Raw genomic sequence first — 26,387 nt, 5'->3', positions numbered from 1 at the left:
TTGGCAGATGGAGGTTTGGCATTGTATCTGGGGAGAGATGTCAGCTGTTCATGACACTACAAAACTCCTCTTCAGAGGACACTTCAGGAGTTTTAATCTCTCGTCGTCTGTTAAATGTCCATTTAAAAATACCTTGGTTTTAACAAGCTTCTTTTCTATGCTTTTGCTCAGCCAAAATCTGAGATCGGTTCCAACTCACTCCATCTTCTAAACAGCACAGAGGAGACAAAACTTCTCTCGCTGTCCTTACTTGATCGTTTCAGATGCTTTTGCCTATGTGGAAAATTCATGCATCTGAAACTTGACTTCATAAACTTCTACCTGATGTGATTTCACTGAAGCAGATGTATATTCATCACTCTTAATGAACCATTTATATTTAGCCACTGCCTTTGACGCCAGACAGCATGTTCTGCAGCTGGGGAGATGGCTGAGCAGCAGTTCGTGCAAATGATGCCACTGCTGTTTCTTGGCTTGTTATTTGGAAGATAATACCTGATTCTTTCCGCATAGCGTAGAATTTACTTTTTCGTGTGATTGGCTGTATGTTATACCTGTCTTTTCCTCTCTTAACTGGGAATTGTAGCAGATTTCAATGAGACAGATAATTTCTAGACTTGAAAAAAAATTGAAAATTATCTTTCTTTTCATTGACAACTGTGTTTCTTTACATAGCTGACTTTGGTTTTGCTCGTTACCTGCATAGCAACATGATGGCTGCAACTCTGTGTGGCTCCCCTATGTATATGGTAAGTGACAGTGTATCTCAGATTATAGTCCTTATCTCAAACATTACCCTACCAGAACAAAATAACGTGCTGCTTGCAGATTGGCAGGTGCTCACGTTGTCTCAGAAATGAAGGATGCAGTTCACCTTTCCATAGCTTTACTAGCTCCCTTCTTGTCTTGGGATGTGGAGATCACAGCTGCTAAAATCGGAGAGACATTGAACGTTTCTTAGCAGTTTAAGGAGTAAAAATCTTTGAGAAACAAAAGGCAGTACATCTTGGCATTAGTATTTTGGCAAAGTAGTATCATTCCCACTTACACAGCATGGGTTTTTCCCTTGAAATAGGGCATTATCTCCTTCCCAGTTCCTAAGTAAATAAAAAGTGATCAAATACAGGCTAGAAGAGCTTTACACTAAAAAAAACCCTTGATGTTTTTATTTTAGTTATTTAATGGATTCTCTCACATGTGGTGTTTGTTTTGTTCTTTTAAAAAAAATCAAAACAATCTGGAGTTAATTGCCATTATTTTTACTAATTAGTGTGGTAGTCAATGGAACAGTGAACTGTTTGACTTTGGCACTGCCAGTACTGTACTGTATGCTCATGGGAAGATCATTTTTGCTTTCCCTTGCTTGTTTTTATATATGTAAAATGGGGATAATGCTATTCCTTACGAAATGCTTGGCTGTTTATCCGCCAGGAGGACTGCCTAAACCCGTAAATAACGCTCTTATTCCCATCCGTGCTGATGGTTAGATGCTTTCTTCAGAACATCAGCATTTCTAGTTTTCTGTGGTTTTGAAATGTAGCTTTCATTGTAGATGGAACTGCTACCTTTCAAGTCATATGATGCAGATTAAAATGTTAATTTTGTCTTAGAATAGTGTGGCTCTGTTAATACTGCTCTGACAGAAGAACTGTAGAATCCAGACTGCTGTGGGTTTGCTTTTTTGTTTTCCCTTCTGAGATTCTGCTGTTCTTCCCAGGCCCCTGAAGTGATTATGTCTCAACACTATGATGCTAAAGCAGACCTGTGGAGCATAGGAACTGTGATTTATCAGTGTCTTGTTGGAAAACCACCTTTTCAGGTAACATTTCATTTCCTTTTCCCTCTTTTTAGTCTCATGAAAGTTCCTAGGGCTTTTCCTTCCAGCCATGAAAACAGAAGTAAGTAGTGATGTCTGAGTGTAGTGTCGATGATTCGAAGGCCAGATCACTTGAGGATACCAAGGGAGAAGTTGCTCGTACTTAGTCTTGCTATCAGTGTGTTCAATCCAGGGAAAATGTGTAAGGATACGCAGTACTGAAGTCACGGCTGTCCTTGGGGTTTTCTCCTTTAATGCCCATATGCAAAAACCTCCTTTTTGTGTATGTGTGCATAGGTACAGAAGCTATTTTCTCCATGGAACTGAGCTTTAATTAATGTACATTTTTATTTGACAGGCCAATAGTCCTCAAGATTTGAGAATGTTTTATGAAAAGAACAGGAATTTGATTCCTAGGTATGTCACCGTGGCCTTTCCTGTCACTTACATTTGTTGATTGAACACGTTTTCATCTTTGGGAATGCCTGGGATTCGTAAAAATACTTGATGTTGCTATCTTGAGGAGGGTGTGGTATGATACTGGTGACTCACGTCGCCTTCATTGTACCTGGCTGAGTTGAACGTCTGTGTACTAAGGCTGTAGCGCTGTATAGCGAGGTCTTAGGGATGTGGCAGAACGCCGCCTTCCTGAAATTTAATGCGTTACGCATTTTATTTCATGCATACATGAAATCTAATGCATGTTTTCCTTCTTGTGTGCAGTATTCCTAGGGAAACATCAGCTTACCTGGCTGACCTGCTGCTGGGTTTGCTTCAGAGGAACCAGAAAGATAGAATGGACTTTGGTATGTAACTTCTCCTTTTGCTGCCTTGACTTTCCTTCTTCTTCTCTTCATGTGGCCAGAATAATTGTCTTGACCTTTTTACAGCCGATTACATGTAAAGTGAGGGGTTTTTTTTTTCCTTCTCAGCTCTCCTAAGAGGCAGGCTAGCCAAAATAAATCATTAGGTAACTACTGTCAGTCAGTGCTAAGTGATGTGTGTGGATTATGACTTTGTGGTTGGGTGATGAAATACGAATTAGTTTACTTCCCTCAATCATGGCCTATTTTTTCGCCTACAGTGTTAATTGATATCCCTTAAATTTTACGTCAAGTCATGTTTCTGTTACTTATACTGTTGTTTGGGCTTCAGCCTGGGAGCAGGCATCTCTGATCTCCGTGTGGTGTTTGCTGCAGAAGTGTAACAAGTACTGAAGAACCCACTTTGGAAGCGAAGTTGCTTTAAATGTTTTCTCCCTGTTACTTTCTCTTGCAAACTGCAAATGCCAGGAGTGTATTAATGGAGAGTACACGTTGTCAGTATTTGATTTGACCTTGAAAGCTGTATCTGTCTGAGGGCAATGAGACATGTGATGTTACATCAAAATTGTTTATATTTGCAAAGATGAATTCCTAGGACTGCACTTAGGTGTTGCTAGCTGTTGACACTTTATGTCAGAGTAATATTTTCACTGGAGGTTTTTTTTGAGGCAAGAAGTAGTAGAAATAACTGTTGTGTCATAGTATTTTTATAAGTCCTAGAATTTTAACTGCATTTGAATTAGTTGGGAAGTTAAGGCTAGTACAGAGTAGGTGTATACCCCCTTAACAAAAGTGAACAAGTTTGGCTCCAGTTTACTGCTGTGTTTGGCTTTTTCTCTTTAGATGCAGATCTCTGGTTGCAGAACATTGTTCTAAATTCTTAAGATTTCAGGGACTCGAGTCGGCACTATTGAATTGTGCAGAATGGCTGAAACTGTTGCCTCTACAAAATTAGTCAGGAGCAGAGTTCAGATTTGTGTGTGCCTTGTACTGGCCAGATTGGCTGTCACTTCAGTCTGAAAACCCTTTTTATTGCTGGGTTTTTAGATACGTAGTGCTGCAAAAGTAGTAATGCTTTTTATTCTTTTTTTTTAGTGCAGACTCAGGGGGGGCAACATATTTAAAAAACAACAACTATAAAGTGAAATCTTGTTCAGATCTTCTTAGCTACATCCTTTCTGTCATGTTATTCATGCTGGTTGTTTGTTGTATAGCACTATTTGTTATTGCAGTTTTATCATAGCTGCTAGGAAATGTTAAGCTTTTAGTTACTTTAACTTAGATAATAATAATGAAAAAACTTATGGTATTTATTTTATAACCATAGCAATGTGCTTTATACTGAGATTTGTTTTAGCAGCAGGAAACCCCATTAAGTTGAAACTATGGAATGGCAAGAGCCAGCCTAAACCTTAAAGTTTCTTCAAGCTTTTTGTAGCTAAGACCTAGTTCTTCCCTTACCATAGCTATTTGTTCTTGTGACACTGAGTTCCTATGGCGAGTTCCAACCAGAAGTTGGACGTGCTCAGGTTTTGTTTCTGCTTATGAAGCTTCACTGTCGCCCTTCAGTTAGGCGTGCAAGCTTGGGTTTGGTGCAGCAGTGAAAAACACAGATTGACTCATTCATCACATGTGGTCCTTGTGTGTTTGTGATAAGACTCTGTTTGTTAGGCTGTGGAGAATGGAGGAATCAAAAGGCGTTTTAGTTCCTTGAAGCTCAAGACTCTCTTGTCTGTAATTTTTTTTTTCCTTTTCAATTCCTGCTATGTTTTGCTCCAAGAAACATGAAACTTTTAAAAATAATTTTGAATTTAAAACATCCATCAGTTCTGGCATAACTGAAGTGTTGTGTTCTTCTGAGAACCAGGCATGGATTTTTGTGTGTAGATGTAACTGAATAAACTTGCTTTAACTGCTGTACGTAAAAGCTTAAGCAGAAGTCAGATACAGCAAGTATCATCATAATTGGGTAAGATATCCCAAATGATAGTGACATTATTCAAAGGTCAGTTATAAATCTGTATGTCTAGAAGAATTAATACATAATAAACATGGACTTTGGGTAATTGATTCCACTTTACACTCTGGCTGTGCTGATCCCTACAGTTTCTTCAAAGATGGGAAATCGACTGTATTGTTTGTGGGAGTGGGAGAATGCATTTGTGCTTAGAAAGAAAAATAGAAAGCAGAATAGGAGTGATGAAAGTCGTGTTTTCCTTGGCTGAGCCACTTAAAGGGCCTCACAGGGGCTGCTCTGGAATGTGCTTAGCAAAGGGAGTGAAAGGGAGAGTGTATAACTGAGCCCAGTGGCCTGTTGTTAAAGTAAAAATAGCACTGGGGATTTTGTTGATCTTCCAGCAATATAAAGTAGAACAGCAGGTGTTGTACAAAAGCTCAAGAACACCTGATCCTCGTGTTAGAGTTAATGATTACCTTGTTCCTGTGTTACAGCTAGCCTCCCTTCCTTATCGGGTGGTGGAGGAAAGTGTTGAAGGAAGAGGAGATACTGCAGGCCTCAGATTCTTTTATGGTTTTTTTCCTTGTTATTTGCTTAGGTCTGATGAACAGCATTGTTTTTCCTCAACTAGTAGAACATTTAAGTTCACAAAGCTCAGCAGCTGGCTTCTACCAACCCTCCATTTCTCCTAATTAGCTTCTTGTAGAATAAAACTTTCTATGTAAACTGCTAGCCAAGTGGTTCTGCTGTCAGTTAAATGCACCTCGGCTTACCCATTTACGGCAAAAGGAAAATGTTCCTATTGTAGCAGTAACAGGTTAATCGAGGAAATTGTTAAAGAAATCGTGTTTAATTGTGCTTTAAACTGTAAACCGGCTGCACAGGTCGCGTTCTGCTGTTGGGAAGTGGGTAGGTGAATGGCTGCTGCTCTGTGTTGTGATATTTGACCACCTGAGGAGTAGCATTAATAGGTTGAAAAATAAGGATCAGTCCTTGGGAAAGACAGGAGTGAAAATACTTTGTGTTTGGTGGTAGAGATGCTCAGCGTTTTGAAGAGTAAATTAAAACTGAGTTAGTATCACACTGCACATAACATCATTCCGTGATGAGTGTAGGGAGGCTTCTTGTGTACGTGATCCTTAAGTGCAGTCATAAAATGTCCTCCAGTGATTCGGTCCGATTTGCCTTGCTGGCTGTTGTTTGAAGTTACTCAATTGATTTTTTTGCTTCCTTTCCAAACGCTATAGCAACATATAACATAGAAGGCTTTAATCTTTTATAAGCTCTTCGCCCTCTGGCTATGAAATATTGATTCTGGGAAGGCAACCATTTATCACCCTCTGCAGTGTAGTCTAAATTCCATGTCATTGGTACGTTTACTCACCGTGGTGGTTGTTTCTTGTTCTACAGAAGCATTTTTCAACCACCCTTTCCTGGACCAGATTTCAACAGTCAAAAAGTGTAAGTCGTTTTGGTTTTCCACTTATTGGTGTAAGTGACAAATGTTGGGGGCTGTAACGGAGAAGGATCTGCCAAATATCACACTACGAGTTTATGAGGCATTTCCCCAAGTCTGACTTGTGCTCTATTGAGAAGCTGAGTAGTGAATCCTTTTTTGTATTATGCTAGACTGAAATTTGATACTTATTTACTAGTTCCTTTGGCATTTCAACTGAACTTAAATACCCTTGTCTGTTTAAGGATGTGCTGTGCTTATAACATGTATTCGGGTTTATGAATGAAAAGCAGTGAGGAAATGAGTTTGTTTGAAATCCAGCCTTTCAAAATCTTAGTCCCATTTCTTTTTTCCCCCCTGTGTTTTCCTCTTCTAGCTTGTCCTGTACCGGTGCCCACATACGCAGGCTCAGTCTCTGGCAGTTCCTGTGGTAGCTCTCCTTCGTGCCGTTTTGCTTCTCCTCCAGTAAGTTTGCTGTTTTACAGAGCAATCTCTAGAAAATATTTTCTGTTATGTTTACCCAAGCATTATTGAATTTTAGATCTTTCAGTCCTTGTCCAGGGTAAGATGTTTTTTTTAAGAGCACAGAGTAAGGAATACCCCTGTCTTTTGCTAGAACAACGGCATTAACATTTTGGTTCTCTCTTGCTCTGTGTGTTGTATTTCTTGTGGGGGGTTGTTGTTCTTTTTTGTTACAGAAAAAAAAGACGTATACACTCAGATGCTGGAGTAGCAGATCTTTAGATATGCTAATATGGTTTGCAATGTAATGCATGTTACAGATAATTTTTAAATTGGCCTTTTTGTCTAAGGCCCCTTACACTGATATGAACTGATGACTTCAATTGTATGTCGTATTTGGAAGAGCTGCATTTCTGTCATTTGGGAATGATTGGATAAATTGCCATTATTTAAATTCATATCCTATTTAACATAGAATGGTCTAAATTGACACCGTAGGATTATCCAGTATTTGAACTTTCCAAATACAATTATATTTTGTATTTCTAAACATATAAGAAACAAAAAGCAGCCCAAGATTTTTTTATTTTTGGGGGGGGTCAAAGCTAGTGATGATTCCTATTTTAGAAGCTTCCTAGTTAAAAGAGCAATTCTACGTTCTGGATCACTGGATTTACTCTTGGTTTTTTGCTTTCTTTTTTGCCACCCCCCTCCAGTCTCTGCCAGACATGCAGCATATTCAAGAAGAAAATTTGTCTTCCCCTCCATTGGGTCCCCCTAACTATCTTCAAGTATCTAAAGACTCTGCCAGTACCAGTAGCAAGAACTCCTCTTGTGACACAGATGACTTTGTTCTTGTGCCACACAATATCTCTTCAGACCACTCGTGTAAGAACCTTATTTTTACACTTTAAAACAGTTTCCACTTGCAACATACTGTTATGTCCTGTTATTATTTGGCTCTCTTTTCTCTAAATGTGTCTCAATTCACATTGGAACTCATTTCTTTAGTTTGATTATTCCTTGAGGGGAGACTGTTTGGTTTACCTGCGTGTCCATCTGGGGCATTTTCGCCTTCAGCTGAGTAGCCAGATTTTCCAAAGATAACGTGGTGATTTAAAGCCACAGAAAATAATGGGGTTTGTCAGTAGAGTGAGGGGAGACTGTTTGGTTTACCTGTGTGTCCATCTGGGGCGTTTTCGCCTTCAGCTGAGTAGCCGGATTTGCCAAAGATACCATGGTGATTTAATGCCATGGAAAATAATGGGGTTTGTCAGTAGAAGAGGAATCAGCTGTAAACAACTGCTGATAAGAAGCCCAAGGATTCTCTTAGTGGAGGCAGACGCACTGTGAGTTCCAGGCTAAGGAAACATTCACAGACCATGCTGGAGAGCTTTCGATAATAAACAAGGGCAGGTGAAAACATAACAAATGTTTACTGTGAAAGGTAAGGTGTCAAACTGGGCTTATGTAGTAGAAAGGCTTGGATGTAGCTCGTGACCCTTTTGTGACATCTTCCAAACCCGAGTTGCCGCTAGGAAGCTAGTCAGCTGATTTCTGTACAGTGCCACCAAGTTAATCATGTTAACGCCTTGGTTGAATTAGTGCCTCTATTTCAGAAGGGTTTCTGTCATGTGGTGTTATCAATTTCCCAATGCTAATACCTTGTTCTTTTAAACAATGGTTTTCTCTTAACAATTATTTTAATTACTATAGCAAAAAAAACCAACAAAAGCAAACAACAAAAAAACTTGTTAAAGAACAGCCTTTCCCAGTTACGTTTTTGTCTTTGGTCACATTTGAGGTATTTTCATACATAAAACAGTTAGTGGTAAACTTTTACATGTTCCCAAAAGTTTGTCAGAAGTGATTATTTCTACAACAGTAATATTGGAGATTTTTTTTTTTTTTAAATTCTGTCTCATGACGTGGGTGTTGAATGTGTTCTTCTGCTTACTGTAGATGATATGCCATTGGGAGCAGCTGGCAGGCGAGCTTCGAGCGAGTTCTTGATGTGTGGAGGGTAGGTGTGCTGAGCTTTATCCAAAAGAAGTCTCATGTTCTAAAATTGACACTGCAGCTGTAGAAGGGGTTGCTGGGTTTTCAGCAGCGATGGGTTTACACAGCTCTGCCTGTGGACTTTAATATGCCAAGTTGAATTTAATGTGAGTATGTAAACAGCTTGAATTCAGAACGTTTTGCTGCAAAGTAGATAGGTTTTTCTTTTGTGAAGAACTGGGTTTTTGACATGGCTTTTGTTTTCACAGGCAGTCGCCGTTAACTATTTCTGGAAGCTCAGGAACTGTACAGAAACCATCCTCAGCCTCTTCCCGAAGTACTGCTTCTGGAACAGCTAACAGGTGCGCGTGATGTCAGCTTCGTGTTTCCTCCCTTTTCAAAAGGTTATCTGCTATATGTGGGGTTTTTTTTGTTTCAGTTGTGGGTAGCTACTGGCAACTGAATTAAAATAGAAGCTAGACCTGCTTTTTCCAGGCTCTCTACACTTAGTGCCTTCTAACAGCTGACTTGCATAGCTAAGTTCTGGCTGCGATACATGTCCAAAAGATTTACTTAAGGAAAGAGATTATTCATTTGTCGGTTTTAAATTCTGAACTGGTTGAAAGCAGAACCTTCAGAGACATAACTATCTTGTCCTTTTTGCTGTTAGGAAGCACAGTGCAGTCTTCATTTAAAATTATAAAGCCCAGATTGCTATGGATTTGTGTCTGGAGGCTGGGTCACCTTATGCCTGGTAACTGGGTGTGGCTTCTGAGCAAGTGGTTACTGTGAATTTTGTGTTTCACAAGATACCAAAAAAAACCACATGAAAGAGCTAAACATGTATTGCAGCTTTTCCATCAGCAGGACTGTTAGGAAGTCCTCTTTCTTCCACATGGTTGTAGACAAAGTTTCTGATTGTGTAAAACAGGACTGACATTCATCAGTGGTGTCTGAAATCTTTCCTGTATTATATTGGAAAATGTAAAGCTTAATCATGCTGTTTCACTACTTGTGTAATATCTAAACAAAAGGATTAGACTTGTCGTTTGACCAAGTAATGAATTTCATAATGTTTTCAGTACAAACAGAAAGAGGATGAGTGGCTAAATGGGGAATAAAGCTATTATGTTGGGTGTATTTTTGGCTTATGCTAATACTACAGGGCTGCGAGTCAGCATTATTTGTTTAGAAATGCTTGTCACAAGAAAAGTTTCCTACTTTGTGCTGATCTTTGTGCAGTTTGTGAAATCTGCTGACGTGGGCTTGTCAATACAGCTTTAGCCTTACCTTTTATGTTTAAGGGCAGATAATGGGGATGGTATGTCTGTAAAGATCCATTTGCTCCGGATTGACCATGTGCAATATAGTATAAATACGTTGTAATCTCCTATTTTAGATTGTCAGGCATCACAGTTTTTCGAGCGACAGGTTTTATGAAAGTGCTGGTTACGTTATCTGTACATTACGATGTTAAGAGCTAAATGTGGTTAGAAACAGGTGCCTACTGTTCACACTCTCGGTATTTGTACTGTAATAGCTTGATTTAATTGTTGGTTGAGTAAATTCGGTAACTGGCTGCCTGGGGCACGGTCTGAAGGAAGCAGAGTGTGTGTCTGATATTCTACAAGATGCTGCTTTTGGGTTTTGTTTTTTATTTTCTGAGAAATATTCTTTCATAGCATGTGACTTTTTTTTTATTACAAAAGGTTATGCCCTGTGAAACAGTGAATTTTTCTGCTTAGGTGATCAAACAGAATGAATTGTACCTATAGTTATGCTGCCTTGTCCAGCAGAAGAAGCTGTAACGCTTCTCAGGCTCCAGCCCGGATGGGTAGCATAGGTGGAGGCAGTTTGCTCTCCTGTGGTTAATGGCTAATTTTATTCTCTGGCTCTCACAGAAACAAGATTTGCATGCAGCTCTGCACACATCTGTGCTGCATCTTCTCTCACCAGTACCAAACCACATCAGACTCGAGGGTGCCCAACCAGAGCTTAGCCGAGGTCTGGGCTGGGGAGCTCTGATGGGAGGGCAGGTACTGCACCGTGCCTCTCCCCCACGCAAACACGGCAGTGCTGCCCACAGTGAGCTCATGGCTCACAGGGCGTGCTTGTATCTACCTGCAAGGCTGTGTGAGAGCAGGGAAAGGCACTTTCCATGCCGAGTACTTTCACAGTTGAAGTGCCTTCGTGGCTCCTCAGCCTTGGTGCTATGGTTTAAACATCATCTGCTTCTCCTCTCCGGGAGGTCGGGCCTAGGGAGCCTGCCTCTGCTACCTCAGTGTGTGTGTGAGTCGTAGCAGGCTGCCCACTGCCTTGGAGTGGTTTTCACTTGCGGCCTTCTCCTTGCTTGGAAGCTTTCGGGCCTTCCACCGGCTGTGTGCTCACTGCTCATTTCCAAATCAGTCTGTAGTATCTAGAAACTGGGTGACAGTAAAGGGATGAAGTTCTTGCCTTTTGCTTTTTGCTAAGGAAGTTCTGTGTCACATGAGGTAACGGGTTTAAATTGAAAGTGGGGAGGTTTAGATTAGATATCAGGAAGAAGTTCTTCCCGGAGAGGGTGGGGAGGCACTGAGACAGGTTGCCCAGAGAAGCTGTGGATGCCCCATCCCTGGAAGTGTCCAAGGCCAGGCTGGATGAGGCTTGGAGCAACCTGGTCTATGGAAGGTGTCCCTGCCCATGGCAGGGGTTGGGACTGGGGGGGCTTTAAGGGCCCTTCCAACCCAAACCATTCCATGATTCTATGTGTATTAGGAAGTAATAGCTCATTCTCAGAGGTAGCAAGGAGAATAGGACAAATACAGTCAGAAACCCAGATTTCTGTTCAGCTGTAGCTGTGCAGTGAGTGCTCTAACTGCTTGTTTTCTAGACCTTGTGATAGACCTTTTTTCCACATTTCCTCTAAGAATTTCTAATCTTTCTCTGAAGAGGTTATCAATAAAGGACCAGGATACTAAACTGATTATCTTCCAAAAAGCCCTTTAGTTGAAAATTCTTTCCATTGAATTCTGGCTTCCTTTAAAAGTGTTGGTGATTGCGTTGCGGTGGTTTCCTTCCCTTATCAGATAGTGCACGGAGGTAAGCCAGGTCACTGCCGCTTCAGTTGGACTTGGGTAACGCTAATCTGCAGTTTGGGTCTGGATTAACATTCAGGTGTTTGGGTTTGGTCGTTTTGTCAGGAGGTGGTTACGTAACGTGTTTTCCTTTTGCAAGTTCACAATGTCTCTTGGGATATCTCTGCCTGTGCTTTAGTGGCTTTTGTACACATTCCAGCCCTGCTGCTGAACTTCCTGTTCTTAGCGCGGTGAGTTTTCCTAGAACGCTATTTTGAAGCGTGGTAAACAGAGCGGGCGGCTTGGCAGGAAGTCGGAGGGATCTCTAGATTGCTGTGATGCGTGACGGAGTGCTTCAGCTCATGCTGCACTCTCGGCTCGAGCCGATACTAGCTAGTGTAAGAGAGGCAGTTGGTAACCAACAGTTTCTGATCTTCCTCTGGATTATGACGAGCTAAGATCATACTGCACGTGGGGAGTGCAGAAGCAGCTTATTTGCCTGGTTCCTAGATTTGCTTGAAATTTCAACAATGGTGCAGTTTGGAGAGACACCTGTCTACATATATTCATCTCCTGTCTCCATACCTTCCAACTTCAGGCATTGTCAACCTTCAGTATCCCCCCGCAGCGAAACAGCGCCTATCCCGGTTCCCACTCAGCTACGGAATTACCAGCGCATAGAACAGAACCTCTCCTCTACTGCCAGCCCTGTGTCAAACCCCCATGGATCACCCAGGTGAGTTTGGGGGTTTTTAACTCCTTTTTCTTTGTCCTGGTTTGTCTTTGTACCCTGACAGAGGGCTGTGCTTTCTTGCTGATGTCATTTGTTTTTTTTCTGCATAAAAACATACTGAAGAGACTTTTTAATGAAAAGGAGGTAAAAAGATGAAGTCTTGCTTTCTTATTCCTCTTTGTGTATTACATGGCATTACATCATAAACTAGAAAGTCAGTAATAAGTTAGGGTTTGTTTTCACTCATGTAGTGATGAATGCATTGTTCAGTAGAATATCAAGGAAACGATTTTTGGCGTGCTAGTTAACCTTTTGTCTTATTACAAAGCTCGAGTGTGCCAGGCTTACTCTGTGCCTCATGGTCTGCAGTGTTGGGATGGTGAAGGTCAAAGACTCAGAAACAGACTACCCAGAACTCTGGAGACCTTTATTAAAACAAAATCCAGGGTTCCTTGCATTTTTTCAGGATCTGTGATTTTATAATAGCTGCTGCACTTGGGGAAATGTCTTTCCCTTAATTACTTTTTATTCATATATATATATTTAATTTATTTAACTGTATCATGCTTGCATAAATATATTTTAATTATTTAACTATATTTAAGTTTATTAATTTTATTTATTTAACTGATTTCAGTTATCTGACCTGTATAGCAGACCAAATACTCAAAACCTTGTCATAGTCTTTGTTGTAGATTCCTCCTTTTTTCTACCATAAAAATGGGTATTTGCAGGAATACATTTCACTTGATTGTAAAATTCAGTGGTTGATGTTCGAGTTGTTTGAAGATCAGGAACCAGCATGCTAAGGAATATCTGTTTTAATTTTCTCCAGTTAACAGACTGTTATGGTGTTAAAAATTAAAAACAATGTGACCGAAGGGAGTTAGATCTTGCTTCTTTTCAGTATGGGAAGCTCAGCTGAAGTTATTAGCTTGATAAGCTTCAACATAATAGCTTTCTCTTTAAATATCCGTGTTTTCTTTAACTGGCCATGAGAGTCCTTCGGGGATTCTGAAGCTTATCTCGAGGAACTGCAGTTACTGTAGTGTGTAACCATTCTTTTTAACATTCCTAGAGCTGGAGTTGTGAGACGCTCAAACACTAGCCCAATGGGCTTCATGAAGATGGGCTCCTGTTCTCCAGTACCAGCGGACACTGCACAGGGTGTGGGGCGCAGGTTATCCACAGGGTCTTCTAGACCCTATTCTCCTTCGCCACTCGGTAAGCCCATAAATTCTTAGCAATTAGTAAAGGTTTATCTGGAGCAGTGGTTCAGAACACTAATTCTTGCTTGGAATTATCTTAAACCAAAATCTGCCTAACTTGCAGAAATGATTTCTGTTAAATGACTCTCAGAAGTAAACTAACCAGGTTTTATTTTGCTTTACCTTCATTTGTAGGTGAAGTATAAAGTGTAAATTGACATTTTGATTTTGTTTGCCTAGTTGGAACCATACCTGAGCAGCTGGGACACTGCTGTTGCGGACAGCTCCAAGGACATGAATCGAGGAGTAGAAACTTCTCAGGTGAGTGTCTTCGGGCAGTGTGACCAGTACTGTTTTGATAGAGCTTCTACAGCGTTTTGTGAAGGGGGAGGGGAGCTGACACTGTGTTAGTGTGGGTTAGTAGGGGATGCTGGGTAAGCAATGCGCTGAGTTTCTGTAGAAACTGAGTCCAGTTGTGACTGTATTGAGACACCTTTCCCCATAACTAATTCCCTGCACAATACGAGAGTGACTGAAGTTTCTTTTCAGGATGAAAAAGCAACTCTGATAATGCCTGTTTTTAAACAGGGATGGAAGTGGATGGACTGTAGGGAATGGTAGTAATACACTTCTCAAAATCTGGTTTTGATAGACCAGCTTTTCATGCCAGTCCTCAGAATAGGGAGGAACTGCCAGTGTACAGCATGCAGCACGTTTTCCACATTCCCTTAGGAAGTTGTCTGGGATCTGATGTTAGTGTTGCTAAGCAGTCAATAAGCTTTTCAAGCCATAAATTATTATACCATGCCAGCAGGGGTGAGGGTGGGGGAAATAGGGAAGAAACAGGACTTGAAGATGTTCTGAGGCTGTTAAAGATGGAATTGCACTGTAATGCCAGAAGGATTGAGCATACGAATATGCAATTCAGCAACACGTTCTTTTGCTCTGAGCACATTTTGGGTGCAGTTTCTTTTTTATCTAAAATACCAGTTATAGCTCTTATTTTGACTTTCGAAGAGGTGCTGTTGAAGCTGCATTGTGCGTTTTTTCCCTTATTTAAACACTTTCCAAAATCATCTGAGATGACGGAGCCTTTATTTCTTGGAGTAGCCATATTTCAGATACCTGGAAATAGTTTCATCCGTATGAAGTAAGTTCTGTATGTGTCTCAAAAACTGCCTTCGGAATTGCTATGTCATTGGCAGTCTCAGCAAAAGCCAAGAATGAGTGAATCCTCAGATTTGAAATAGTCTCTTCTCTTAAAAAGGGAAAACCAGAAAAGGGCATGTGTGAAGAGAATAAAGAGCAGTGTGTATCCTTTTCTTGCTGCTGCTTTTCTGTGGATAGAATTTTGTAGGGCTGTTGGTTTGGTGCCTTTTGCCAGTGTCAAACTGACCACAGCACTGTTTCTATAGCTGTAAGGTTTTAATGTTTCAGTTCTTTATCTGTTTCCTACATTATTTTCCTACTTGATTTTATTTCTTAATTTCAAATTCTTTAATTCCAATTCTGCAAATTCTTAATTTTATTTCTGTGTGTAAAATACCACAAATTGCAGCCAGGCTGTTTGTCAGCATTTCAGTGGGTATGGGAGGCTGTGTTTTGCTTCTGGGTGAAGTGAGGTCATCTGTACTGATATTTTCTAAGGACCGGAGATGTCTGTCGGAATGTAGCTTCTGAACTAATTGAGCTGCTCTTGCTGCCAGTGGCAGCAGAGGAAAACTTCTAATTGAGAAGCCTTTCCTGGGGTGGCAATGACACTAGAACAGTCACCAGTGAGATTTAAGACTGGTTTCTGAAATTACAGGTGAGGGCTTTTAGTGCTCTGAGGCAGACGAGCAGAGGGATTTCAATTTCTTGGCTGGGAAGTTAATGAGAAATAGACTCGATCCCTCTGCAGGCAGAGAGGCTATTCTAAAACATACCGTTAAATGGAGTGGAATGACATCAGGATGAAGTAGCTCATATTCAAAATCTAACTAGCAAAAGCATAGGCTTAAGGGGGGTGAAAGATGTGTTTTAACAGCTGGGCACTTCACCGAGCAAACCACAAGAAGTTTGTGGTGGTGTTTTTGAGCATACATTTATGAAATGGAGCCTGTCTCAGAAGATTGTCTTGGCCAGCTCTTAAAAATCTTACCTAGTTACTTTGGTTCATTTGCAGTTTTGCCTTTTTTTTTTTTTAAACATGAGTGAAATTGTCACTTCAGTGTCAGTTCCTTGAGGCTAAAGATAGGCATTTATCTGGGAAGCTGTGGCCGTAAAGCTGAAGTCTTATGTGCTGCTTGTAACTTTGCACAGTTCCTCATCATGAGACATGAAAATATCACAAGGAAGAGCGCATTCTATCAAATTTCAGGTTCCTTATTTTGAAAGAGAAAGGGCACCTTTCGGTAGGCGAGATGTTCAGAAGAGATATTTCCCCAAATCCCGCTGTTTAAATGATTACTTAGAGCTCTTCCATTTCTATTTGTGTTAGGAGAAGCTTTGCATTCATACTTGAGTGTGAACTTCCTTTGTACATAGTAAGCTTTTGAAAAATATTCAGCCTGACAGCCTAAAAAGTAAATGACTGCCCAAAGTAATGATCCCAAACTGTTCCACCTGAATAATTTGGTTCTTTTTAGCACCTAGTTTTCTTGCAGAAACCATGAGATGAGCTGCCTTTTGTGTCTGCAAATGACGTCATTCTGTACAAAACAAGTCATTAACATGCAGTGTCGCAATCACGCGCTTGTTTGCAGGAATGTAATTCCACTACTTGAGACCCTCTGTTCAACCTAGAGTCTTGGCGGCTGCACTTGAAATTTCAGTGTTGGTTATGCCGTTCCTTCTGAATCCAACCACTTTATCTGTCTTGATGCAGGTTGCCAGAGGTACTGCAGCTGCCAGTACAGCTGTCACCCTGAAATCTCACCTATTTGGCAGCTTGAACGTCTCATCAGTGTACTGTAGCCTTAGTCCAAATGGGCTAAACCCATTCTCCTTGCCGTCTAGTGAGCTGATGATCAAATAAATACGTCTCAGGATATTTGCAGTCCCACCTCCTTTCAGTTTCATGTTGATCTCTGGCATTTTGGGCTTCATTGATATGTTTTGCAAGTACTGCAAATGGAATTTTACATCATTGTTTTTCATCCCCACAGGTTCTCCAATACCACCATCGCAGTCTCCACAGTCGCTTTTGATGGGAGCAAGGTTGCAGAGTGCTCCTACTCTCACAGATATTTACCAAAACAAGCAGAAGCTCAGAAAGCAGCATTCAGACCCGGTATGCCCATCCTACGCTGGGTATGGATACAGTCATTCTCCACAGCCAAGTAGGCCAGTTAGCCTGGGAACATCACCTACCAAGCATATGGGATCGTCACCTAGGAATTCAGACTGGCTGTTCAAAAGTCCATTACCAACAATCATTGGCTCTCCTACTAAGGTTTGTTAAGTTTGCCGCTGTCAGTAAAATACCAAGTGCTAACAGACTGCCTGAAACTGTTCCCAAGAATATTTTGGGATTCTAACTTTTGTTTTTCCTGGTCTTGATTCTTAAAGGCAACAGCTCCTTTCAAAATACCTAAAACTCAAGCATCTTCAAACTTGCTGGCCCTGGCTAATCGCCAGGGCTCAGTAGATACGCCGTTGCAGCCTAAAGACATCACTGACCCAAGGGATTTCACGCACTTCCACTCGACCCGGGGAGGTGAAAAGCAGGCAGGAGAACAGCACAGCAAAACTACATTCGGCAGGTAGGCACTGTAGGCTTTATAACCTGTAGAGCTGGGTAGGCAACTTGGCAGAAGAATGTACATTGTGCATAGGAGCGTGGAGGAGAAGAGGATGTAAAAAGTGAGCTGTGAGGGGATGCTGAGGTTTGGTGTATACAACAGAAACATTTTGTACTGTGTATAAATATAGCCTGGACTTCCTGGAGAGCTTTGTGCTGCTGTCTAGTTCCCTTTTGTTTTGCTTATCTGCATATGGAATTTCATTGCCTCTATGAAGCCTGTTCAACGTTTGCTTGAAAATCTGCATGACAAAATTTGAAATGCAAATTTTTAAGAGGAAAAAGGTCTCTACGGTTAGCTCTATTTCAGTGGGTCCGTGATGAACAGCGAGATTTCAACACTTTCTGTACTTTTGTAGAAGAAATCTCTCTGATAAATATGAAGAATCTGAACGTTATCCTTAGTTGCTAGTTAGACAGAAAGATCTTTCTGAAGAACTTTGGTGTGAATTCGTGTTTTTCTGTCTAGGTCTGTTAGTACGGGGAAGCTGTCAGATCAGCAGGTAAAGACTACCCTTGGTGGGCAGTTATATCAAGGCAGTACAGACAGCCTCAATACAGAGCGACCAATGGATACAGGTAAGGAACAGATTGATTCATCCAAACTCTGTGTTAGGGTTTTTATGGAGTGCCAACTAGATACAGTTCTGCTTCTAACTTCGGTAATTGGTTCTGACAATTTTTAGCCTCTGTAGAGAAGGCTTTTTTTAATCTTTGAGGGAATATGTTCTGTTTCTTTAGCATAGCTTTTAAAAATAACTGAGACAGGAAAATATCTCTTTCTGTGCTAAACACAGAAATATCTCAACTGCTTACACTGGCTAGAGCGGTTTGAATTTTTTTTTTAATTTAGTTTCATTTTTAATACATCATTTGTGGCTGTTTCATTTCCTAATTCCACCTTGTTTTCATATAAAAACCATTTTATGTAATTTTGGATCATTTTTTTTTCTCCTCCCTCCCCCAGCTTCTGCCTTGGCACACATGGCCACCAGAAGTTCCCACCTTGTTTCTGAACAGATGGAAGGAGTTCTGCAGTGTCTTTAGCCTCCAGACCTGGCATGGTCTGCCTTTAGCATTTCTGTTGTCTCTCTTGCTGCAGGGCTGGTGGCATCCTCAGGCTCTCAGATGGAGCCTCTGTTGCTCTTTTCTAGGTATCTGAGAGTAGAGCAGAGAGATTGAAAGTAAAAAGAGATGTGTAGACTGTATCTTGACTCTTTGTGTATCACCAGGGCTATCCAGTCAGCTTGCTTTATTTGCTGTCAGAACTTCTAACTAGTCCAAGTCTTGGATCTTCATCAAAGCACATTGTGTTGCAGTGCTCCACTGTGCTGCATGTCATAACTTACTGGTGTGATTATATGTAATAGGGGCTAACTTACTGAAATATTCTCTTCCAGCTCCGGCAGGGACCTATGGAATTGCAATGGCACCTCCTTCCATGGGAAGCGGGGCAAGTTCTCGGGCTGTCATGTTTACTGTTGGGTCCCCTCCAAGCAGCGCCACCCCTCCTACCTGCACCCATATGGTCCTCAGAACCAGAACCACCTCAGGTAAGACTTGCTGACAACTGTGGACTGCTTTAAGTGCAATATTTAGGCTTGCCCACTTCCTGGGCTAGTATACCTGATCACTGCCTTGCACAGTAGGTCTTCTAGGCCATACTCTGTAAAGTAGAGATTAGTATCAGGTTACTTCTGCCTTTTCTCTCCTAAAGAGAGGGCCGGTGGCACAGATTTACAGTGCAACAGTGCATAACCCGGGTCCGTAGCTTTACTCTACCTCAGGGAGTATAATAGATCTCTGTGACAAAGGTGGAGAGGAAAAGTTAGAAATCTAATTCTGCATTTTTACCTGCTGCTGTGCGTTGTACCAGAAACCACACGCAAGGGGTGTGAGCCGACTCCGTTTCGGCATGTGTTGGCTACGTTGCCAGATACCAAAGATCTCAAGGTATCTTCATCTGCTCAGGATGAGCAGGAGCCTGCCGCAATGTGCTCTTGTGAACTGTGGCACAACCTTTGGTCTGTACTATTGGACTGTCTGCCTTGGAATCCTTGTCAACCATTCCCCAGAATCTGTGTTACGAAAAGTCACTGTTGGTTAAGGTGTCGCCTTTGCATTCTCTACAGAGTGATGCAAGGAACAATGAGGAGAGCCTCCCAAGAGTGAATCTGTGATGACTACTGATTTGTCATTTGCTGTCATCCGCAGTCCCAGCGCTGCGAGATGGGACCACCGATTAGACTGAATATGTGTGTTATTTTTCTTGTAGTTGGATCAAACAGTTCTGGAGGGTCTCTCTGCTCTACTAGTGGCCGTGTATATATGGGCTCTCCTCCTGGTATTTATATGGGTTCTTCTCCTCCGGGAGCCGAGGCAGCTCCGAGTCTGAAGTACATGCCTTATGGTACTTCGCCTCCCAGCTTAGAGGGCTTTATCACTTTTGAAGCTCCTGAATTGCCTGAGGAAACTTTAATGGAGGTATAGAAAAAATAATTTAATGTTTTATAATGTGTAATGCTGCTAAAACAGAGACATGGTACACACAGGAATGCTCAGTGCACTTCGTAGTGAAGGGGAAGCTATTTCACATATTCCTTTTAAGATGTTGATAATATTCCTGTATCAACTGTGGCCAGTTTCTCTTTGGTCGTTACCCCTGGCATTTCCCAACCCAAGGAACATGCCCATGCTGTTCACCAGAGCCTTCCAAAGAGGCCTCTGTTCTAATGCCAAGTCTCTGGACATGGGCGCTGACAGTAGCGCTGCCCCTCTGGGCGTTGTTCTTAACTGCTGCTTCACAGTCAGTGGATGACATTAAATCCTGCTCGTGGGAAGTGTGTCCTATATTTTTTAAAACGTGTGGAGGAGTGACACCTCAAAACCACAAATTGGGGTGGTCTTTCACCAGAATGCTATCCTTGGACTGTGAATTTCTCAAGGCAGATTGCTGTTCCGGTTTCTCATTCTCATCTTGCTGGAAGGTGTTTGGGTCCCTGTTGAATCTATATGTTACAGTATGAATGTTTGACAGTGTGCTGGTTTTGTCCCACAGATAGAGTTTAAAATGTGTTTAAACCTTCATTACTAATGCAAAGATTATAAATATTGCTACTTAATGTTTGATTAGTTTTGAAGGCTATTTCATTTTTCGCAGAGGCGATGCATGTAATACCTGTTTTGGTCACCAAGAAGCAGGGAGTTTTAGCTCCAATTGAAATTGTTTAGTTCAAATTGTAAACTCTGGCAACAGCCACCTTTTAAGACAATATAATTCTAGATCTAAGTGTAAATTTGAGTGAAGCAGATAAGTATGAAGCTTTAGATCAGTTCTTTTGTAGGTATCAAGTCTGGTGTATAATAAAAGCCAAATGTTCCCCCTGGCTTCTCATACAAGTGCCGAGCATATTTTTGGGTTGCTGATAAATATAAAAAGTAATATGTCCCACTTGTGATTCCTTTAGTTGCTCAGGTTTCAGCAAACACAGAAATCCATGTCCCAGTTCTTTGGCTTTGTTGAAAGACTCTTAAGTATAAGCTACAGTGTCTTGAAATCATTAATGAAGAGAGAACAAGTTAATATCTGTTGATCTGTTCGGACCCGTTTGGTTCTGTAGTCCCTAGCACTGGCTCCACTACACTGTGATTTCTGCATAGAATTGCCATACCAAGAAATCCTGAAATGATTAGCAAGTTTGGAGTGTCCTTGTTTGCCTTACAGCTTATAATGGTTAAAGTGTTGTCATCTTTCCCTCTGACAGAGAGAACATACAGATACCCTGCGTCATCTGAACATGATGCTGACATTTACAGAGTGCGTTCTGGATCTGACAGCAGTGCGAGGAGGAAACCCAGACCTGTGTACTTCTGCAGTATCGCTGTATCAAATCCAGGAGAGCATAGTTGTTGATCAGATCAGCCAGCTCAGCAAAGAATGGGGGTAAGTATGCTGTCAGATAGCATCAGGAGAACTAGTGAATACTGAATTCATCAAAAACGTATTCAGGCAAGCTATGCCCTCTCTTTGGTGGGAGTGATTGTTTTACTCTATAGAACATTTTACAGGAATACATTTTTTTAACAACCAAAGACCGATCAGAAAGAGAGAACAAAGGATACAGAGGCATTTGCCAGCAGACAGATAAAAGGACAGTGTTTTCTGACCTGGCCCATAGGTTGGGGAAGGTAGTGAGGAGTTCAGGCTTGAGGAGCACTGTAGCATTTCTGAGCCGGAAATTTGTGTACCAGCTTCTGTCAGATCGGAGCCTTCTTCTGTTCCTTGGCCAGTAGCACTGAGGTGAAGGTTGGGATGGAGTGTCCAAACTTGACCTTTTTTTAGTGGCACCCTAATACAAAATCAGAAGCAAGGAGAAATGTGAGAAATTTGGAGTGGTGGGAAAGGGCAGTTCCACTTCCTGCCTTCTTCCTGAAAAACACCACCAAAAATACCCACCCTGCAAAGTGTTTGCTTCTCACAGCTGAGAATTCCAGGGGCATAGGGAAATGACTCTGCGAGAAAAATCCACCCAGCCACTTGTGGTAAGGCGTTGACCTCGGGCAGTTAGTCCCCACAGATAAGTGTTCCTTTTTGAAATGCCTGCTTTAAAGCAGTTGGCCTTGGCTGCTGCAGCTGCTAGATGAGCAGCTGTACTCTCAACCCGTGACACTGTTTGGGAAGGGAAGGGAGGGCTGGTTGCATTTTAAACATCTGTCTTCCTTTGCTGCTGCTGCTGGGCCCTGTGTAGGGTTGTGATTAAAAAGTGGTGTCTGCCCACGGCTCCAGCCTGTTCAAGAAAGGTGTTTTGATACATAATTACTCTTTTTTTTTTTCTCCTTCCTCCCCCTTTCTAGACAAGTAGAACAGCTGGTGTTGTATATGAAGGCCGCCCAGTTACTAGCATCTTCTCTGCATCTTGCCAAAGCACAGGTCAAATCTGGGAAACTGAACCCATCCACTGCTGTTAAGCAAGGTAGATGCAACGTAATCAAATTTGTTTTGCTTGTCTATTTTCTTTGGTGATACATCACTCAGAGCTTAAGTTGCAACATTTGTTTGTTTTCTTCTGTACAAGAGAATTGCAGATATGTACCGTTGCACAATTCTGATAGTAAACAAAGATACAGCTAGAAACTTAAGAAATGTGCAGTTATTAACTGGAAATGGGAATTATTTGATATGTACCTAATTCATAGAAGTGGCAGAGTAAATAACATTAAAAGCACAGGTTGAAACAGATTGGCTTTTCCCAGCACTAGGAAAGCCAAACTTAGGCAGTGTTGTTGTTTGGCTGTGTGGGTTTTTTGGGCTTTGTTTTTTGGTTTTTAATTTCTTCTTACCTTTCTTCCAGTTGTGAAAAGCCTCAACGAGAGATACAAATTCTGTATCGGCATGTGCAAGAAATTGACGGAAAAGTTAAATCGTTTCTTTTCGGACAAGCAAAGGTTCATTGATGAAATCAACAGTGTAACTGCAGAGAAGCTCATCTACAGCTGTGCTGTAGAAATGGTAAGTTGCTCCTTTTACCTAAGTGATAGGACAGGGAGGTGAATCGCTTCCTTCTCTCACGTACCTCTTGTACACAACCAGAAAACAGAATGTATGTTTCCAGAATTCTGCTCGTGGTAATTTTTATTACTCCTTTCGCTCTCTTTCCTGCCCTGCCTTAACTGTGGCTAAAGTTCCTGGCAGATACTGTTCCTCAGGGACATTTCCCCTGCATCAGCACGTTTGGTACATAAACAGTAGGAAATGAACTCTTAAGCCACAGAGCCCTCTGTGCTGAAGTCTCATCCAGTCAGGCTTATTAAAGCATAGCAGCAACAGAAGTAGCTTCATCAGTCTCCCTGGTCGGTTGGAAGAACATCAGCCTGTCTGTAAAAAGCAAAAAAAGGTAGCAAACATGTGGAAGCTTTTGATATAATTGATATATTTTGTCTGCCATGGAGAAACTGAAGTAACCATACGGGAAACTGCTTTTTAACTGCTGGGGTGGTTTTTTTTTTTGGGTTTTTTTTTTTTTTTAAATGAGAGGGAAGTCTTTTTAACATAGTTGTGACGCAAAAGATGCTGGGAAGTGTTGTGCTTAACCCTGCTAATGGTGTAGTCGCACATTAGTTGTCTTTACAAGAGAATGTAGGTATAAGAACAAGGATATGTTGGAGCGAGTCCAGAGGAGGCCACGAAGATGATCAGAGGGCTGGAGCACCTCTCCGATGATGAAAGGCTGAGAGAATTGGGCTTTTTCAGCCTGGAGAAGACAAGGCTCCAGGGAGACCTTATTGCAGCCTTCCAGTACCTGAAGGGGCTACAAGGAAGCTGGGGGGGACTTTTTACAAGGGCCTGTAGTGACAGGACAAGGGGTAACGGGTTTAAATTGAAAGTGGGGAGGTTTAGATTAGATATCAGGAAGAAGTTCTTCCCAGAGAGGGTGGGGAAGCCCTGGGACAGGTTGCCCAGAGAAGCGGTGGATGCCCCATCCCTGGAAGTGTCCAAGGCCAGGCTGGATGAGGCTTGGAGCAACCTGGTCTAGTGGAAGGTGTCCCTGCCCATGGCAGGGGGGTGGAACTAGAAGATCTTTAAGGTCCCTTCCAACCCAAACCATTTGATGATTCTGTGATATTTATTCATATATTGTGTTTACATGTCTTACAACAAAAGATCAAGAAGTGCTTTTATAGCTTGTATGTGCAGAATGTCCTTAGTTAACACCATGCAGGCGCTGTGTCCTCTCAGACTTCGTTTTGTTGTCTTACAGTTACAGCAACAGATCAGCTACCTTAAAGCTTGAAAATAGTTTCTGAGTGACACTTTTATATCGTTCATTTTGAGTTTTTCACTTCATTACTTGCCTAATGCCGTTTATGTAACTGAATCTCCTGAATGATTCCAGGTTCAGTCAGCAGCTCTGGATGAGATGTTTCAGCAAACTGAAGATATCACATATCGATACCACAAAGCAGCCCTGCTGCTGGAAGGACTGACTAAAATACTGCAGGACCCTGCAGATATAGAAAACGTACACAAGTGTAAGTGTATGATAAATAATGAAAACGTTGAAAATTACGTGGAATTAATGCCTTGTAAAATAACGCTGAGGTCATCACCTATTTTTTACCTCTCTCTGCAGATAAATCTAGCATCGAGCGAAGGCTTTCCGCACTTTGCTATAGCACAGTGGCTGTATATGAGCAGTAGGAATATCCCAAGGACCAGATGGTGTGAACATAAGGGACCACATCAGTGATACTGCACTTTTTTGACTACAGCTTAATTGTTGTCCTTGTTCTGCCCCACGTGGAAGATGATTCTGACAGTTCTGTGGTGACTACCAAAGAAACAGCAGCGTATTCAAAGAGGAGAAATTCCAAAAGTACACTTGCCTTACTGATACAGCAGCTCCTTTTTCTTCCTAGCAACAGAATTTAAAAGAATCTCTCTTCACATTTCAGACTGATCCTTGTACGTGTGCTTTGAACTCGAATGATCAGGGGTTTGCTTTTTCCTCCTGAGGTTTATAGAGAGTGGATCCTTCTGCATCAGGTACAAAAAGACATTTCCCTCAGAAGATTTCCTCAAAAGTTTGTAAAAAAACATTTTTAAATGGTCAGTAAAATGTGGCAGAGCGAATTTGGGAAACCCTAACCATGTGCAAGTGCTGTTGGAAGCTTCTGGGGCTAAGCTGGCTTGTGTCGGAGCTCGTAGGTTGTAGGCAGGGCTCAGCTTGTCGTGTGGAGGGATGGCGAGAAGGTGCCCTTTTACACAGGGTAGAGGTGGTGATGGAAGAAACTGTGCTCCCTCTCTGCAAAATCCCCCGTGGATTTTCGGCTGATGTGGCTACAATTTGATGATCTTCTTCCGAAATATTTTTGTTTTGCACTAATTTACTAAAGCAACTGTATATTCATTTTTGAAGAACTATATTAAATGAGAGAAAGAAGGCACAATGGACTTGGCTGAATTACATTTCAGTGTACATAAAATTCTTTTCAGAATTTCAAATGTAGCTTCTAGAAGACTCTCAAACAAACTGTACAAACTTGTATTCATGTGAACCTTTCCATTTTATACCTATTTGTCTAATACTTGAGTAACTACTGCTCCGGACTTTCTCAGTAATAGCAGTGTTGAGTTGCTGGTTGTTTGCTTTTTATCTAGATTTGGTTGCATCTTTTGTTGTGCATGCGGTAGGTGCGTTGATGCCTGCAGTCTCTAGGGGTGTAATGACAGTTCTCCGTCGTGTGTTTCTTGGGCAGTATTACAACAAATACTGTAAACTGAAAGGTTCTGCAAGGAACCATGCAAAACCAGAAAATAATGTCGGGGGTTTGAGATGCTGATAAATTGATGCGGAATATTTACATACAGTGTGTGGGGAAAATCGGGATTATATTGTGTGCATTTTGGGGGAGAGGTGGGAAGCTTCGTTAAGCCTTATAGGCATTATCATTTCAAGCATCCCAGGGATCATCAGGACAGCGATTTGCAAAGTATTTGGGCAGATCAGCTTCTCTGGAAATGGTTCCTATACTTTATTTTGGGGACACGTTTTTTGTTACTCAACTGCTTGAATACTTGAATAAACCATTCTCCAGGACAAAAACTCATTTTAATCCTCTAAAACACAGTGGTCTGAACTATCTGACAAAGTTGTACAGGGCTTACACATCAAAATATCGTTTTCAGTGTTCGGATAACCATGTGTTTCCTTTACTTTGACAGAGTAATGTACTTTTTACCTTATTTATCTGTATGAAATTCCAACAGTTAATTTGAAAGTGTTTGTTTATATAATGTTTGTATTTTTAGGTCTTTAATACGGTGTTTCTACCTCTCCTTTGTAATTGCATGCATTATTCTTGAAACTAGGTAATAACTCACTGAACTGTTGCGTAATAGCCTTTTTATTCTGGCCTGTATAAATGTATATTAAGGTAAAATAAATACTGACACTAGAAGTGTTTCTATGGTAAAACGGAGGTTCTGTGTCTCTGTAATAAAGGCCGATGGCGTTGCCTTCGGAGAAACGGTCTGTCCTTGGCTGGTTAAACCCGTTGCTGAATGCTCCCGGCTTGGGTCAGCTCAGCGGTTGGACACAC

At 41.4% G+C, this 26,387-nt stretch overlaps 1 protein-coding gene across 1 annotated transcript in view; it reads left to right on the top strand.

Annotated features, from left to right (window-relative positions):
* The window catches only part of ULK2 (unc-51 like autophagy activating kinase 2), a 38,361-nt gene extending 13,259 nt beyond the window's left edge, over positions 1–25,102 (top strand). The window contains exons 6-26 of the mRNA XM_010161414.1: positions 676–749; positions 1,718–1,819; positions 2,175–2,233; positions 2,540–2,622; positions 6,008–6,058; positions 6,430–6,518; positions 7,232–7,403; positions 8,478–8,538; positions 12,165–12,302; positions 13,378–13,523; positions 13,748–13,828; positions 16,654–16,940; positions 17,057–17,250; positions 17,758–17,867; positions 18,689–18,841; positions 19,564–19,772; positions 21,053–21,231; positions 22,143–22,261; positions 22,640–22,797; positions 24,182–24,317; positions 24,419–25,102. Of these exons, the coding sequence (XP_010159716.1) occupies positions 676–749; positions 1,718–1,819; positions 2,175–2,233; positions 2,540–2,622; positions 6,008–6,058; positions 6,430–6,518; positions 7,232–7,403; positions 8,478–8,538; positions 12,165–12,302; positions 13,378–13,523; positions 13,748–13,828; positions 16,654–16,940; positions 17,057–17,250; positions 17,758–17,867; positions 18,689–18,841; positions 19,564–19,772; positions 21,053–21,231; positions 22,143–22,261; positions 22,640–22,797; positions 24,182–24,317; positions 24,419–24,486 (2,669 nt within the window). The 3' untranslated portion in view covers positions 24,487–25,102. The remainder of the gene's footprint in view (positions 1–675; positions 750–1,717; positions 1,820–2,174; positions 2,234–2,539; positions 2,623–6,007; positions 6,059–6,429; positions 6,519–7,231; positions 7,404–8,477; positions 8,539–12,164; positions 12,303–13,377; positions 13,524–13,747; positions 13,829–16,653; positions 16,941–17,056; positions 17,251–17,757; positions 17,868–18,688; positions 18,842–19,563; positions 19,773–21,052; positions 21,232–22,142; positions 22,262–22,639; positions 22,798–24,181; positions 24,318–24,418) is intronic.
* The last annotated feature ends 1,285 nt before the right edge of the window (positions 25,103–26,387 follow it).

This window comes from Eurypyga helias, unplaced genomic scaffold (genome assembly GCF_000690775.1).
Source record: "Eurypyga helias isolate BGI_N326 unplaced genomic scaffold, ASM69077v1 scaffold2321, whole genome shotgun sequence".
In the NCBI taxonomy this organism is placed as follows: Eukaryota; Metazoa; Chordata; class Aves; order Eurypygiformes; family Eurypygidae; genus Eurypyga; species Eurypyga helias.
This window is presented reverse-complemented; position numbering and strand designations above follow the sequence as displayed.